This window comes from Gymnoscopelus braueri (assembly GCF_963280865.1).
Source record: "Gymnoscopelus braueri genome assembly, chromosome: 13".
Lineage (NCBI taxonomy): Eukaryota > Metazoa > Chordata > Actinopteri > Myctophiformes > Myctophidae > Gymnoscopelus > Gymnoscopelus braueri.
Window position 1 is genome coordinate 41,475,338 of NC_137615.1, and position 17,725 is coordinate 41,493,062.

General features: G+C 42.6%; 2 protein-coding genes across 3 annotated transcripts; both read left to right on the forward strand.

The window, feature by feature from the left end:
* Window positions 1-1,101: 1,101 nt before the first annotated feature.
* Window positions 1,102-3,116, forward strand: LOC308098367 (uncharacterized protein). The gene is made up of 2 exons (XM_080446691.1): window positions 1,102-1,187; window positions 1,361-3,116. The coding sequence occupies exon 2, from the start codon at window positions 1,379-1,381 to the stop codon at window positions 2,381-2,383; it is 1,005 nt and encodes a 334-aa protein (XP_080302817.1). The 5' UTR covers window positions 1,102-1,187; window positions 1,361-1,378; the 3' UTR covers window positions 2,384-3,116.
* Window positions 3,117-7,166: 4,050 nt separating this feature from the next.
* Window positions 7,167-10,070, forward strand: LOC308098203 (uncharacterized protein). Of its 2 annotated transcripts, none has more exons than XM_080446462.1 (2): window positions 7,167-7,331; window positions 7,733-10,070. In XM_080446462.1, exon 2 carries the CDS (start codon window positions 8,072-8,074, stop codon window positions 9,494-9,496), a length of 1,425 nt encoding a protein of 474 aa, XP_080302588.1. In that variant the 5' UTR covers window positions 7,167-7,331; window positions 7,733-8,071; the 3' UTR covers window positions 9,497-10,070. The 2 variants fall into 2 exon arrangements, with proteins under 2 accessions (XP_080302588.1, XP_080302587.1); XM_080446461.1 differs by having other exon boundaries at window positions 7,167-7,327.
* Window positions 10,071-17,725: the final 7,655 nt, after the last annotated feature.

Genomic DNA, 17,725 nt, shown 5'->3' on the forward strand with positions numbered 1-17,725 from the left:
GATGCGCAACCAACTGTAAATCAGGCATTAGCATCGCTGACAAGAGACAAGAGGAACTTGATATCTGCTACCTATTGTTTAGGTCAGTGGTTCTCAAAGTGGGATCCGGGGACCCCAGGGGTCCTCGGGGGTGTTCCAGGGGGTCCCCAGCAAAAGCAATTAATAAAGCATCACAAACACTTTATCCATACGTTCGCTATTCCAAAATAGCAGATCTACAAGCTCACAGCGTGTCACTTTGTGCCCAGCTGCGAGCTTGTACATCTGCTATTTTGGATTTTCTTTTTTTTTTTATATTGAAAATATTTTTGAAAAAGATTGAACATAGATCTTCTCTTCTGGGGGGTCCCTGGCATGAAACCTTTTCAGATGAGGGACCACGGCCAAATAAAAATCTATTTGGGGATCCGATCCTTGACTTGAAAAAGTTTGATAGCTAATGTTCTCTATAGGTTCCCTGAAACTACGTGGAGCTCGTCAGGGAGGCACCGCCACACAAAACCACATCCTGCCTCAGCCAGTCACCCCATGTGATGGAAATCTAACTGCCGGCTTCCTCACTATAGATTAGAAATGAACAAACCGGGGTCAACCGACCAGGGTCTGTGTAACAGTTTTCTACATTTTCCCCCTCCTTCTTTCGTTTGTACTCTGCGTCCTCGCCAGTGGTGTAAAGTAACTAAGTACATTTACTCAAGTACTGTACTTAAGTAAAATGTTGAGGTACTTTTACTTTACTGGAGTAATCCAATTGTCTATACTTTTACTTCTACTCCACTACATCTCAGAGGCAAATATTGTACTTTTACTCCACTACAATTATTTGAAAACTTTAGCTACTAGTTACTTTTATACCTAGACTATTTGAAAATAGCAGATCTACAAGCTCACAACGTGACTTTTGTACTTTTACTCAAGTAAATTTGAATTCCAGACTTTTACATGTAACAGAATACTTCTGCATTGCAATATTGATACTTTTACATAAGTATAACATAAAAAAAAAATCCACCACTGGTCCTCGCTGCAGTTTGCAGAGGCGTGGCCGTGTGTGTGCATGAGATATATCCTGTGTGAGCCATCAGCTGGGTGGGAGCGTGTCAGCTAAAGAGGAAATCCTGTCACAAGGGGAAGAAGAGGCAGTGGAGATGCGATGTGAACAAATGAGATAAGACACTGTAAATCAGGTAGGTGCTTCTTTTTTTTTGTTTTTTCTAACATCATTCGTCAATCGTCATTATGAAGTCCACCGAGTTAGTTGGGTGGTTGTTTGGTGCGATGGATCGTTAAGCAAGGTGTGTTACAACAGGATGTTGACTTGCAAAAGTGATAACGGAAGTTTCTGTCTGTCACTGTTCAGTGTTTATCTGAAAGGCAGATGATGACAGAAGCGTTGCTACCCCTGCTGTTCTGCCTCCCTTACCTCCTTGCAACCCCCGTGCTTGACTCTACCGTTGAGCCAACCTCACATGCCTCAACAACATCACCTCCTGATGTGAAGTCCAACACCGGGCCGGTTGCTTCCACAACCCTGCCTACAGCCAACAGCACGTTTGACCAAAGACTGACAGCAACTACAAGCTCAGCCTTTCTCAGTGACCTGAACACTGGTTCCCAAGGAGACAACAGACGAGCCGCTAATGTCAGTCAAACCGCCGTGACACAGACGTCAGCTGTTGGCCAACCAGCGGACGTTGCTAAGAGCCACAAAGAGTCAAACAACACAGTGATGTCGGAGAACGACAAAGCATTCAGGGAAGCACAGCCCAGAGGAAACACCCCACTGTATATCAACCCCACAGAAATCAAAATGTACAAAACTCTAGACCCTGTGGAAAGCAACAACCACACGCCTCCAACCGGCATCAACAGGACTCCTTATGAGAAAACGGTCCAAGATGGCGACTTCAGCTCTCCGGAGTGTAAAGAGGGAGGAGAGGAGAGACGGTCACATCCCCACTCCTCTAAACTGGTCTGTTTCATCACCCTGTGGGTGCTGGGAGTGACAGCGGCTCTCTTTCTGGGCTTGACTATCTGGCTTGGGCTGCGTCTGTCAGCGCAGCGAGAGAGGGACAGGAGGGGGAGTGGAGAGCAACCACCAGAGGCAGCGAAAGGAGACGACTTGCAGAATCTGTGGGTGGCTCATAAGTCATCTGTGGAAGAGCAGGTGGAGTTCTGGTATGCCAACAGCACCATGGTGGGGCAAGACAGTTTAGCAGAGAGGCCAAGACAGACAGAGGACCACAGGAGCAAGAGAAGGAGGGAGGGCAGGAAGGAAAGGAAGGAAGAGAGCCTGTGGCCCAAAGTGACTCAAAAAGACATCACAGATTTTTGGTATGCAAATGGTAAACCTTTTCCAGAAGAACCTCAAAACCAAACATGATTAACCAATGAAAAGTTGCTGCATTATATACAGCAACTTTTCATAAGTTAATCATAACACAACCACATATTATGTGGTTGTGGGAGGGTGGTTGGAGTTGAAATTGGCATTACGTGAGATACAACAGCAACACATTTTATTTATACGCAGAGCAATCAGTGATAGAGGGTTTCACACTACTTGTATATTTACAGTATACTGTATGAAAAACTATTGTAAATAAAAATGGATGCCTATAAATATTGCCTAAGCAATTGCTAATTAGTTGTATAAATTGTTTGTTGTACAGTATGCCACATACTAGTTTCACGGAACATCATTTGTTCCCATATAGTAAGTAAGTAAGCCTTGCCGAGCCATATGGCCCAAAGCGTATGGATTTACCCAATCCAACCCTTCATGCTAAGTGCCAAGCAGGGAGGCATTGGGTACAATTTTAATAGTCATTTTTTATAGTCTGCCGGTGATCGAATCCCGACCTCCCAGTCTCAGGTCGGACACTATATACACAAGGCCACTGAGCTGGTCTGTTCCCATATAGTTCTACCATAAAAAGCCAAAGATCAGTGAGTAGATATCCTTGTCATGGCAACCTTACAGTTTCTCGTTTCTTGAGGTGGATGATATATCATAATTATTTGTGTCTGTTTTTTTGTTTTTGTAGATTTTTTAAATGGCAAATGTTGCTTTTGGAACTTTTGTTCATTCACAGATATGTTCAAGTAGATTTGATTGTAAATAAATGTTCATTAAATGTTGATGGTGTGGATTTATTATAAACACAGTAAATAGTCATATTTATATGCGTATTGCAGTGTTTGTGGTTTTATCGAAAAATGTATGATCTCTGCCAAGGAGGTTTCACCCTGTTCAGAAAAACAAAACATTTATGTTGCTATATACTATATAGTTGCCTCCATATTCTAACTTTTGGTGTTTTTTCATAAGTTAACGCCCTACTTGATCATATTACAGCGTCACACAAAAGCATCAAAATTAGCAGATCTACAAGCCCGAAACGCGGCGCATTTCGAGCTTGTCGATCTGCTACTTTTGCTATTTTAACATTTGAATCCTGAAAAGTAACAGTTTTGGACATAATTAATGAGGTTTCCACCCGACAGAGACGATAATATACTATACTGTATACAACAACTACACACAGAGGTGTTCCCGGCTTGAAAGGTACAGTATAACAACGTATACAGTAGGTGTTCCAGATCTACAGTAAATGGGATAAAGGAGTTTTTTGATTGCCAGTGGCAGCCTAGAGTTTTGTTCCAGATGTACAGATAACTCAGGTCTGAGGTATGTGACACATCGTACAGTAGATCTGCTATTGTCGGTGTGTGCGACAACCTCGTACAACGGAGAATACATTGGGCATTACTGCTTAATCTGCAACGATGTAAAATAAACAATGAGTAGGCTACACATTCTAGATCAGAGTCTTCTACACAGTTTTTAATGGTTCACATTCACGTCATAAAAACTGTTGAGTCTTCTGGGATGATAAAGGCACTGTGAACATTTCTTGTAGGTGAATTACAATCCTAACACTGCTTTGTGTGCGTGCGTGCGTGCGTGTGCGTGTGCGTGTGCGTGTGTGTGCGTGTATGTGTGTGTGTGTGTGTGTGTGTATGTGTGCGTGTGTGTGTGTGTGTGCGTGTGTGTGTGTATGTGTGCGTGTGTGAGGTGCAACTAAGGCCATGGCATGTCATCAGCATACTTATACAACCTGCATTATTGTTCTTGGATAAGGTTTCCATTTGCGTAAAAAGAAAACAATACAGTCGATAGAACACATCCTGTATTAGACGGTAAGTTGATCAGACATATTTTCATTGACAGACTTTCTGTGGTCGGTTAGAGAGGAAGTCTCTGATCCAAAGAACAAGGCCACTGTTGTTCCAAAGTCCAAGTCAGTTCAAGTGAATATATCATGTTTTCATTGCGTTAAAAGTAGAGCTGAAATGATAGAATAGAATGTAAGTGCAAATGGCCAAAGGTCATTCATCATGCTGGCTTCATAGGTACAGGTTTGATGATTGTAAGTTCATGAGGTTTCAAATTCATTCTGGTACAGTGGAGGTATCCATTAGATAGTGAACCCCTTTACGTCCATCTGGGCTTGTGACAACCTCTTCCTCTTCTAACCAGTGGTGGAAAAAGTACTCAAGTATCAATACTGCAATATAGAAATACTCTGTTACAAGTAAAAGTCCAGAATAAAAAAATTACTTGAGTGAAAGTATAAAAGTATTGGCATCAAAATGTACTTAAAGTACCAAAAGTAAAAGTACTAAAGTGTTTGAAAATAGCAGATCTACAAGCTCACAACGCATCGCATTGCGACGCGTTGTGAGCTTGTAGATCGGCTATTTTCAAATAGCCTGTGTATAAAATAGGGCTAAAGTGGTTAATGTATGTTCCATAATATCATAATTTATATCTGAAAAGTAACTACTAACTAAAGTTTTCAAATAATTATAGTGGAGTAAAAGTACAAGTATTAGAAGTGTAGAAGTAAAAATACTCAAGTAAAGTACAAATACCCCAAAATTGTACTTAAGTACAGTACTTAAGTAAATGTACCTAGTTACGTTCCACCACTGCTTTTAACCACTTCAAGACTATACTTTGTTGACCAGAGTCCCACAGGGGCGTCCCTATTATGACATGCTGTACCTGTAAGGGACGCTAGCCTAAGGTTCATGTGGTTAATACTATAGGAGAGCTCATATAGGACCGGGGATGAATAAATGATCCCATTCTTCACTATAATCAGCTGTTAATAGTTTCAATCATAGGTTTGTTATTGATAATGCGCCCCCATCCAACACTGGCCCGCGGGGTGCAGCCCGAGGAACGAGAAAGGCTTACGGAAGAAAGACTTAAGGAAGAAAACATGAAAAAAAAACTAAACTAGGACAACATGACAACCAGTCAAACTGTCTGTCAGTCATTCACAACAAGAGAGAGAGAGGAAGTAGAAACTAAACAAACACACACACACACACACACACACACACACACACAACCCACATAAACAACGATCACAACAACAGGTGAACTTTGGAGTCCTCTACACAGCAGTGGTTCTCAACCAGTGGTCCGGGGACCACCAGTGGTCCTTGGCTGGGTACCAGGGGGTCCCCAGGGAAATCAGTTAACATAGAGTCACAATCATTTTAACCACTTAGCTTTGGCTATTCAAAAATAGCAGATCTACAAGCTCACAATCTTGAAAATGTGTGCATATCTTTGAGTATATATATCCATTTTTTAAGCGAACATTTTAACTCAAATCTTTGCTTCTGTGGGTCCCTGGCGTAAAACATTTTCAGATGCGGGTCCGCGGCCAAATATATATCCATTTAGGGGTCCTTGGCGTGAAAAAGGTTGAAAACCACTGCTCTATGGTGAAAACATGGGTATTTAATTTAGCATGCTTTTGAAAGTCCCAAATCTGTATCTTTACTAACTTGTAGCAGAGCGTTACACAGAAAGTAGGATACAATTGAGGGTGAAGAGGTGTTTTGCAGCTGTCGCACTTTTCTGATGGGTTCCCATCAAAGTTTAGAAATGAAAGTTGGGTGGAGGACGGATATGAGTAACACCTCGTGTCAACGTTAGATTGAGAGGTTCCCCACCCACTCCCTGTGGTGGAAGAAGTACTCACATGTTTTACTTAAGTAAAAGTATCAATACTGCAATATAGATATACTCTGTTACAAGTAAAAGTCTGGAATTAAAAATTTACTTGAGTATCAAAAGGTACTTAAAGTACCAACAGTAAAAGTACTCATTACCCATTTCACACGTTTTCAAATGTATACAAATATTTTGAAAATAGCAGAGTTACAAGCTCAAAATTGTACTTAAGTACAGTACTTGAGTACATTTACTTAGTTACTTTACACCACTGTACAACTCAACCACTGAATCACTTGAAACCTAGCGTCCCAATTCTGGGGTGAACACTGAGCGAAAATAGCGGATCTGCAAGCTCACAAACGTTGCATAAATCGGGGAAGATATTTGGTGTAGAAGGAAAACATTAGGGTGCCTAGTATAGAGCACTGTGGGACTCCAGTCAACTAAGTATATAGGGTTTAAAGCCTATCTACAAGCTCACATACCCAAAATAATGTTTAATAATGTTTAAATGTGAGGTCTTATTCAAACTTAAGCCTGTTTGACCATTTTATTTAATTGTTGTTGTAACCAGGCATCCGTTTTATTTTCCATGCAATAAATGAAATGCACTATGCAAATATAGAATGATTTACTTTCGGAATAATGCCTCAAGTCTTTGAGGCCCAAATTAAGCAGTGGATAAACACGAGCTAAAATCTCAAATCTAAGTGATTATAGGACTTTTCCGCAAGATAATTTAAAGTGTAATGTCTTCTTTGCAGATATAATGTCATTTAACTCCCACATGCACAAACGTGCACAACAACAAAATCAGGATACATGTCAGCTTCCCTTTGTGGAACAAACTTCTCCTTTTTCTCTGCAGAAAGTATAGCAACATGACGGCATGAACAAAACAGGCTCAGGGTGTCTGGGCAAATATCCAGCTCCACCTATCTCAGCAGTACCCAAATCATTTCACACAGAAGCTAGAGAGAGAGAGAGAGAGAGAGAGAGAGAGAGAGAGAGAGAGAGAGAGAGAGAGAGAGAGAGAGAGAGAGAGAGAGAGAGAGAGAGAGAGAGAGAGAGAGAGAGAGTGTGAGTGAGTGAGTGAGTGAGTGAGTGAGTGAGTGAGTGAGTGAGTGTGAGAGAGAGAGAGAGAGAGAGAGAGAGAAATGAAGAAGAGAAAAGAGGAAAGGAATACTGTTTTGTATGTGAATTAGTGCAAGGCACAGCACATGCACAAAGACGCTGTGTGACTTGGGTCTTAAAAGGGATTTGTCTCCATCACACCACCCATCACATGTGAGTAAGTGCACTACTTGGTTTGGACTTCCTTAAAGACTTGTAAGAATTGAATTATATTCACATGCTACTTTTAGTACGTTTTATGATACACAATACATAGTAAGAGCATTTTAAAAAGTTCAGGTTAGTTTTTTGACACATCAACATGAGGCATTTCTACAGGTTTTGGGTTGTTTGCATTCAATATATTCTCAACTGTGGTTTTCGTATAAATGTTTTGTTATTCACATTATTATCGACATTTACATTTCAATGTAAAATTGTGGACAAAAATAAACAGCAGCTGTTCACTTCCTCAAATTTACACAAAGAAAGTTTACACTAAGAAAGTGAACAAAAATGATGGGTGGACGAGTGTTTGATAGACAACGTATAACTCTGTTCATTTCTCTATCTGTCCAGTTTGGGTTCATCAATGCTGCAGCTTCCCACGCAACTCTTGAAATATCCAGCAGTGAGCTCAAGAACTGATGTTAGAGAAGAAACAGGAAGCAAAGAGTTGTGTCTCTTCCGCCACCAAACACCGCAGTGAACGTTGAAGAGGTACTGGAACAAAAAGTTCCAAACTCACAAAGTGACGGTTTGGCTTGTTACAGAAAAAAAGACAGAACCGATGAAGGATGCTGTGACTCGGCTCAGCTCTGACACAAGTCATTTCACTGACGCTTCAAGAACACAAAGATCATCTGAGTGAACTGAACTCTGACCCACGACCTCTCTGGATAAGGTCACCACCAAACCATGTCATCACCTAACATGGCTCTGCTCCGGTCAACTCACAGTCTGGTTCTATTCCTGTCACTGTCCCTCGCTCTGTCCTTTCTCCATGCCCAAGAGACGGTCTCGCCTGGAGATGTCATCACATCTCCCATACATGAAGGAACACCAGCGGAAACTACTTACATCAACCTAATAACGAGTCCACCTGCTCAGGGGGCTGAGACAACAGAAGAATCCGAGGATGTCACTTACATGAACATAATAACGAGTCCACCTGCTCAGGATGTCACAACACCAGAGGACCCTACATCCATGGATGGCACCACAGACGTGGGACAACCTGCAGCAGCTGTAACTCAAGACACTGCCGTAACTGAAGTCACCGCTGCGACAGATCCGTTGTTAGACATAACAACTTCTTCGACTGTGGATACAATTGACAGTGAAGCTCCTACAGCTACGCCGGCCGATACGCTGACCACGGCCGTGTCAGAAGAGGCTCTCATAACCATGGAGGGTCCGGCCGAGGCGCTGACCATGACCGTGTCAGAAACTGCTCTCGTAACCACAGAGGGCCCGACAGATGCACTGACCACCACCACTACAACGTCGCCACCATCCACCACCCCCCAAACCGCATCCATTCCACCAGCCTCTGATCTCGCCACCACTGTTGTTGCTGTTGTTGATGATGATGATGATGATGATGATGATGATGTAGTCATGTCCCTCACACCCAACATCACTAGTGTGCCTTCACAACTCTCAACAACCACCCCTTTCAAAAAGACCCGTAGGGGTCCCATCGTTCCGGCCCCCACCCCACCAGCGACATCCCTACCTCCAGTCCTTATAGAGAACGGAGGACTCTCGCTGCTCTGGATCGTGATTGTGGCTCTCCTGGCCGGGGTGATGTGTGTGGGCGGAGTCATCTGCATCTGTCTGCTCGTCAGGCGGAGGAGGCGGAGCCAGTCCAAGCACTTGGGCGTCAGCGTCCGGAGTGGCAAGTGGACGAGGAAGAGCAAAGGCAGAGGAGAGGGTGACGACGCCTGGGCGGGGCCAGTCAAACTACGCGGGGAGGAGGGCGATGGCGGGGGGGAGGCAGGCAAGGCGGAGGAGGGAGTGAGGGACGAGGAGGCGGTGGTGATGAGCACCTTCGCCGCCGAGGGCGAGAGTGGAGAGGGAGGAGGCCCTCCGTCGCCCGTGGGGGAGGAAGGTTCGAAGGAGGTGAAGATATGGGAGGAGGAGGCGCCTCTGTTGTACATCGACGAGGATGCGTTTGATGAAGGTCTAAAGCCGGCCAATCAGACTAACTCTGACAGAGAGATGGGAGGAGAGAGGGGGAGTGAAAAAGGCATGGGAGGAGGGGAAGGAGTAGGAAATGGACTGAGCTTGCCGGGAGAGATGAACGGAGGATCAGCGTTCTGTTTAACCACAGCTGTTTGAAAGAGGTTTGAATTGACTGCATGGTCATGGACAGGATCTTTATAGTTGTTAGGTTCACTTATAGGCAACTCCAGAGTGGTGAATCAATACATAATTTAAGCCAGTCTAATTCTTTAGAATCCAAAGTACTCATATGGTGACAGAGTGGATTGTGGAATCAGCCAACAGAAATCACCAGCATTTGGCAGGTGAATGGTTTTCATTTCAAGTTCTGCTTTCACCAACATGTTGAAAATAAGCCTTTATTTCAATATAGTTGGCTTATCGAATATCATAGTCAGCCCTGAAATAGCACTGCATAGCCTTCTTTTAATGAGAAGAACACAAATGAGTACATGGTGATAATGGTCTGGAGTAGGCTATATTATTTAAATCCTGGGGATTTTTGGCAGTCCTATTTGCTATTGTACAGGGTGTTATGAATAACCATTTTAGAACGATTGGTTTTCTTTTTTTTAACTCATTACTTATGTGGCTCATAACTTTGGTTCTTTTGAAAAGTCTGCCGGTTCTACACTTCTCTATCATTAAAATATTTCAAATAAAAAATGAAAGAATAGAAAAAGATGTGTAATCAAATAATTACACACACCAGATTTAATGAAATGTCATATTTGATCTCTGTCAATAGACTTCTACAATGTGTTGACATGGGCAAAGCTCCATAAAGATGTGGTTTCCACTGGTATTAGGTCATAGTTGGGGGGTGGGACTATGGACCGGTTTCCAGGCAATGCAGTTGCTGAATCTTCATAATTGATCTGTGACACCTAGATTTGACAGCTTGCTCTCACTTTGGTGATCCAGCCACCACAAGCTCACAAAGCATTGCAATAGTAGTTCTGCTATTTTCTATATGAGTACTCATTATAATGAGGGTTGACAGTTCACGCCTTTCAGTTATTCCCCCCTTATTGAAACCATGAAGACCCCCTTATTGAAACCATGAAGGCAACAGAGGGGAGAGAAGGTGTTTGCATTCAATTAACTTCAGTAGGCCTACAGTTCACAGTGTTCAACTATCCACCTTACATGATAGCAGATGCAGCGTGGAAGTGTAAACTGATCTGCCAAAAGTGGAGTAGAACATGAAACTAAACAATCAGTACAGATACAAAATCAACAGTGCAACAAGACATCGTAGCACCACATTGCAATGGCAGTAAATGATCAGGTATCAATGTATCAGGATAACTGCAATATGGTATTCAAGTATCAGTTTATGGAATGTGATGAATAATTTAAAGACACTGCTATGTGAGTGTTTGTTATGGATAGAATGTTTGTTCAGTCTCTCCAGCTCTTGAGAGAAAACACATTTCAGGTGGGTTGCCAATTTCAGCCAATCATGAGAGAGTACCCATTTATCAGCTTCAATTGTATAGTGTTCCAGTTCCAATGTTGTCGGCTCATTTCTTTGTGTCATCACTTCCTATTTCACTTTTTTAATCTGTATCCTGAGTTCTCTCTACTGAGTAAGTAAGGCTTGCCGAGCCATGAGGCCCATAGGTCAGGAGCCTATCTCCTGTTTCTGTAGCGTGAGGCAGCTTGATGTACAAGTACACCCCCTGGAAATGATGACGCTAGTATGTCGCAGGGACTTGATGCTGAGTGCTGAGTCTTTGATATGACCCAAATTCTCTCTACTGATTGGATAAAATTGGTATCCTGACTTGAAAATGCATTTTCTGTAAAGAGCCGGAGAGACAGGGAGACTCCTGTTATTGAACAAACACAGTACAGCAATGAGTAGTAGTAGAATATAGAGCTATAAACCTACCTTTTATGAAGTATAACAAACAGGCTGATGCATAAGAATACATTAGTGACTATGCATCAAATACTACTATTTTATGTACTGTATGCTACTGTAGTTGATGGTGGGAGTACCTGTCACCTGGTCCATGGAAAAGGACTCCCTCTACTGGCTGGTGAAGATGTGACAGTATGAGATGTTCTAGCTGAAGTTCCAAAGCAGGCCTCTTCAAATACCATACCTCTTAGTAAAATCCCTAATCCCACCAACAACCACCACTGTAAAAAAAAAAAAAAACTAGAAAATGTGCTCCTCGGAGCACAAGTCTCCGCCAGCAGACCTGTGCTATCGTTTTTTTTGTCATTTAGGGATTCTTTGTCTCTGTTTAGTGTTCTTTGTCTCGTTTCTTAGCTTTGGCCTTCTGCGCCTTTGCTTCTTCATCAGGTTTCAGACGATGATTTACTGCTTCTTCAGTTTGCGTAATGGGAGTTAGTTGCATTGTGTGATCTCAGCTGTGATCTCTGTTTGTACTGGATAGTACTGTTCCTGTCTAAGCTATTTATATATTTATATTACATGAAACTTGACCAATGTTAGGTGTTCTCAGAGGGACACACACACGCACGGACGGGTGATTTGTACTGGAAGGTACTGTTCCAATCAAGACTGATTGATCCTGTCTTACCTCACTTCAAAAACCATTAATGGCTTTTTGAAGTGACACACCTATTTATAGGATTTTATTTCGTCATGCGTCCCTCTAGCCAATCAAAGGCATTGGTGTCAACATATTGACACGTGTCACGTGGAGCTTGCCCAATGTTAGCTTGGCTAGGAGGGAGGTGAACACACAGCGGGACGAAGCGAAAACATACTCTCCGCCTCCGGCGGAGACAAAAAAGAAGGAAAGAAAGAAAGAAATTAAACAAAAACAACAACTATTACTACTACTAGTAGGCCTAGACTCACTATCACAGCATGTGAATTGCATATCACTGCATTTTACTGTGAAGAACACAATTAATGTGTACAATAACAATACAATAACATGGGCTTACGGGTCCAATTTGTTCCATTTGTACACTCTCAGAGTTAAATGAAGACTTGTAAAAAGATTGTATAGAGTAGATTGGGGTCCATGAATCCAGTGACTCAGATTAGTTAAATATTTATCATTTGTAAATGCTGGGCATGGACACGGTGGCACTCGACTCGCTTGTGGAAGCCAATGCCCTCAATGGTCAACTCCTCGCCAAGGTCTATGATAGAACTGCGCCGGTCAACCTGCGTATCTCTGGTTACCATCAGATCAGCCTAATGGACTGTCCTGGCTCTCCCCCCTGGTTCTTGGCCATCCTTGGTTGACGGACGCTGCACAAACCGCACATTGACAGGTCCACTGGAAAGGTGACATCATGGAGTAGCCTACTTTCTGTCATGCTAACTGTTTACATTCCACTTTTTTCCACACTGTGTGTTCCTCGCTCCACCCCAGAACCCTTACCACCAGATCTGTCATCAGTAGCCCACCTGCCGTTTATCATGACCCAGCCCCTGCGTTCAGCAAACACTGTCGCTGCCGGGGTCATATGTTCCCCGGGTTCTATATTCCCCCACTAAGGTTAGGGTTAGGGTTAGGTTTAGGTTAGGTCCTATGTTCCCCGCTCTCCCTAGGAAAGTGGGGAACATAGGACCCGGGGAACATTAACCCTGAAACATGACTGTCATACAAGCGTCATGTGAACCATGGCTATAGGGAACATATGCCGCCGCACTGGCCATACAACTGCGCTATCAACCTCCTGTTACGACCCACCGGGTCTAGGGGAGTAGGAACGTAACAAGACAAGATGGTACAAGCCAAAGCTTAAGTTTTATTACAGATAAATAAGTGGTGGCATACAATTGGTGCACAATAGATAGGTACAGTGAGGTGCTACTCGGGCATAATGTGAATAGGGCTGGACAGGAACCAAATCAAAGAACTGAATAAAACAAACAACACTACCTAAACCACTAGGGAAACCCCAACGCTGGCTATCTAAATACTCTTAAGAAAGCAATAAAGAAAACTTACCCTACCTGACTACTCTAGTCTGAACTGGGCCAACAAACATACAAGACACTGGAACCTGCCTTCTGAGATCTTAACACATTAAAGAAGGAATGTAATAGTATCTACAATACTTGCCCTGGATAACACAGCCTTAGCATGTTAATGGGAGTAGCAACCTGTACAAGTAGAATGGAGTGAAAACGGCACATTCGGAAACTCTCTGACTGCTCCGGTGGGCGCGCTGCCACTAGCCTACTCTAGTCTCAGATCACAACTGACAGCGGCCTTGAATGAAGGATTCAGGTCGGCTTTAAAGGGACGGACAGAACGGTGATTGGAGGGGTGCGGAGTGCTGAGCTTGAAGTGAAGAGCTCCCCACCAATCCTGGAGACGGAGTCGCACACAGGATCTGCATAACATCAAAGGGAAGACGAGGACGAAGACAGGCGCGCGCACACATAACACAACACAGACAACAGATCCTCTACACTGACGCTCTTATCCGTAACACTCCGGAAAGGAGCCCCACTAATTACCACCCAGCAGCAGGTTATACAACCTTCCTCGCCCCGAGTATAGGCCCCGGCCATTTGTGCCAGACTACATTTTCCGCCATATCGCGTTTTCGTAAAAACACACTTTTTGCTACTACTCCAACAAATCTTGTCCAAAACTCACACAAGTCAATTCATATTATCTCTAGAGTCATCCCAGGTAGCCAGCCGACTCGGCCCGATTCCGGCTGAGTTATGGCAGTTCTGGCTGACTGTCGGCTTCGGTTTGCCGTAAGTGAACCAGATCTGGGCCAGATCTGTTTGCCAGATTTGGCCCAGTTTTGGATGTGTGCAATCGGCCCGATTTTGGCCAACTTCTGGCAGATTGGCACATAAAAATAATAGATTTAAATAGACTTGATTTCCATTCTCTGTATTAACTAATTGATATTTCCTTCAATATGTGATATTAATTTTAAAATGGGACAACATAAAAATAAACTGTATATTAGTAAACTATTTATATTTTTGATGTGCAAAATAAAATATATTTTTTAAACATACTCTCAATTTATTATAATCAACATCATTATTGTTTATCATTTATTCCTATTATTATATATTGTTCATACTACTATTATCGTTATCATCATTATTGTTATGAGTATGATTGTGATAATCATCATTATCACACACACACACGGGATTTGTATCGTATCCATGCGTCATGACGTCAGAGCGTGTCAGCCCAGAGCGCGCATTCTGTGTTGTTTGGTTGCTGCTGACAAGACGGACGGACATTCTCACGGTAATAATGACTATAATTCATATCACTCACACAACTTCTAAGAATTAAACTGAACTGTGGCCGCAGCGTCGGATATCTTATATGCATGCCCCAGTATTTACTGAAGTTTTTGCAAAGTATTTTAAGGTTAACTTGTTTGACATTCACAGCTGCGTGGATGATGCTAACGCTAGCATTGGCTAGCATAGCTGGTCGCATAGGTAGCTCGAATCACAGAATTTCTGTCTGTAGCACGGCACGGTGCGTGTTGTGAATGAGAACTTGTGTATTAAATTGGTTTAGTGGTGTAGACGTGAGTTGGCTCGTAACTTGTGTGTTGTGATAGTTTTGTTTGTTTAATAGTTTAGTTCGCTGTACAAAGTATTGTAAAGGGGGCCTATTTGGCGCTAGACTGTTATTTCCTGTCTAGTATCGGAAACGGAAATAGAATGTGTTCGTGCGTGTATGTGTATGTGAAAATGGGGCCGGATACAGTTCTTGATTACGCGGGCTTTAGACCGGATAGGACGCATTAAAAGTTGAATAGACACAAGGCTTTTCACCAACACAAACCACGTTGTTTGACGAGCTCGCAAATCGGCTCTTTTAGCCCCATATATGTAAGTGTTTCTCCTTTTTATATTAATACACTCATAGTGTTTATGGTTTAAACCTAATGGCATAATTTGGTGTTATAGCCTACAATGTCAAACTATCAGAGTGTGTGAGCTTGTATATGGCTATTTCTTGCGTTTTTTTGTTTTCTTTTAATAGCAGATTTACAGTGCTTTGTGAGGTTACTATTTGTCATGAAGTGTGTAGGACTTAAATTTAACTCCTGCTTTTGGTAGTGACAAACGATTGAATGTTGAACAGAGTTGCAACACCAACCATTGACAGCCCATACATCCAAACAGAAAAGTCCTATCTTATTGTATTAAACAACATTGTAGCTGTATGAAAGCTTAAATGGTCATCTTTCTATCTGCAAAGTGTTTCGATTAAAAGAAAAAGAAAAAAATGAGCTACTTTCTGGCAAATGCTGTGCATGTGATTTTGTTTGGAAGTGTCCGGTGTACCACCTGTTTCTAAATAGCATATAATGCTGGAGGTAGCAGGTTGCAATTAGCAGCCAGGCTGATGTGTTCATTGTGAAGTCACCATAATATGGTGACTTCAGATGTTTACAGATGGTATACTTTGAATGTCATAGAATCAATTCTATTTTTTTAATGGCAGATCTACAGTGTGCTAGTGAGTGTTGTGAGCTTGTAGATGCTTGCTAGGTATTTGGGGGGCGTGTTATAGAGACGTCATGTGAAGCACATGGTCCTCAGATAAAACCACTCCAGCTGGCAGTAAGGAAAAAATGCCTCTAAATTAGGTTTGACTTCTGTGATTTTGTGATATCACTAACACTAATTTAATTTGCCTGCTTCCAGCGCCACCCTACCAAGTGACTGTGGAAAACCTTGTTAACCGTGTGAACCTGCTGAATCCAGGTTCGCAAGTTCATACTCTTTTATTAACCACAGACCTTATTTTATGCATTTAAGCAAAAAGGCCATGTTAAATCCCATAGGCGACATTTTCAAATGCGAGCCAACATGGCAAAATTTACTTTACCCAATGATATGCAACAGTTCAGTAATTCACTAAAATACATTTGCAAAATCATGTTAATTTGGTTTTCTGTCTGTTTAATCAATGTTAACCTAGCTTGTTCTAATCTCTCCCTCTTTCCAGGTCCACTTCTGGTGGGGAATGCACCTGATCCTGGGCCCATTTTGGCTGGTATGTATGTACACATTTAGATTTCAATGTACCCTTTGATCCTAGGTTTAGATTTTTCTTGCAGTGAAGTGAGAAGGGTCTATGGATTTTATCTGATTATGCACTGTTCATACTAGTGGTGACTGCATGGGGCAGCATCTGTGTGCCAATGGGCCGTGGTGCCGACAGTCTGCAGTGCCGATGGCTCGCTACCTTGGGCAGACTAACCCCTCATCCTAAACCTAACCTCCCAGGTGGCAGAGCCTCACCTCTAACCCCTACCCTCAGCCTAAACCTAACTTCACAGGCAGCGGTCTTGAGTGGATCCTAACCCTGCATCACAGGCTCTCTAAGCGGACCCCATCGGCATTGTGAACCGTCGGCACCGCAGGCTGTCGGTACAGCGGGTGGACCCCGACTGCACATGTCGCAGCCATCGTGTGCTAGTCTACAATTCACCCCAGTGGGACTGGTTTCACAAAGATTTTAAACTGGTCTGTATGAGGGGGTGTTTTCGAAGCATGGAAATGGTGATCACACTGGCCAGTTTGAATGCCTAAAAAAAAGCCATTGTTACCTACTTGTGGTGTATTTGAATGTTTTCATTGCAACGTATGTCGTATGTCAGTCCATTTTTCCATGTTTACAGTGTTTTCCCGGGAGTGGTGATCTGAGGGACTTCTGCAGATTTTCGGGGTCTTAAATTCGGGGTCTGTTCTGTACCTGTCGGCCATAATGACTGAGCGTTACTCGGAGTACAGTAAGTCATCAAATCTGAGAAAAAAGGCGAGATCTGCAGTTGGAACAAATCTAGACACAGTCATAGAGATACGAAGGTGCTAGACCATTGACAGCTTTATAAACAAGTAAAATAATTTTTAAATCAATCCTAAAAACAACTCGGAGCCAGTGTAGTGAAGCTAAGACTGGAGTAATGTGTTCTCTCATCTTAGTTGTAGTTAAAAAGAGAAGACAAATGCGTGGATCAGTGTTTTTGCATCTTTCAGCGACAGATAGTCTCATTTGCGCAATATTTTTAAGGTGGAAGAAGGCAATCTTGGTGACATGATTAATGTGTGTATTAATATTCAATTCAGAATCAATTATCACCCCAAGGTTCTTGACTGAGGTGTTACTTTCTTCAGCCAGGTTACCGAGTCTACTTATTATTGATTCTCTCTGCTCTCTAGAACCGATTATGAGAACCTCTGTCTTATTCTCATTTAGTTTGAGAAAGTTCTCACTCATCCAGCATGGGAGTTACGGTGCCAACAGGAAACGTATCTGATGCAGTGCATCATGGAAGCGTCAGATGTTTTGATCTGCGCCGGTCACAAATTGACTTCATCCCTGGCTGCACACA

Coding starts and splice junctions, on each gene's coding strand:
- LOC308098203 (XM_080446462.1), top strand. CDS start 8,072: ATGTCATCACCTAACATGGCTCTGCTCCGGTCAACTCACAGTCTGGTT.
- LOC308098367 (XM_080446691.1), top strand. CDS start 1,379: ATGATGACAGAAGCGTTGCTACCCCTGCTGTTCTGCCTCCCTTACCTC.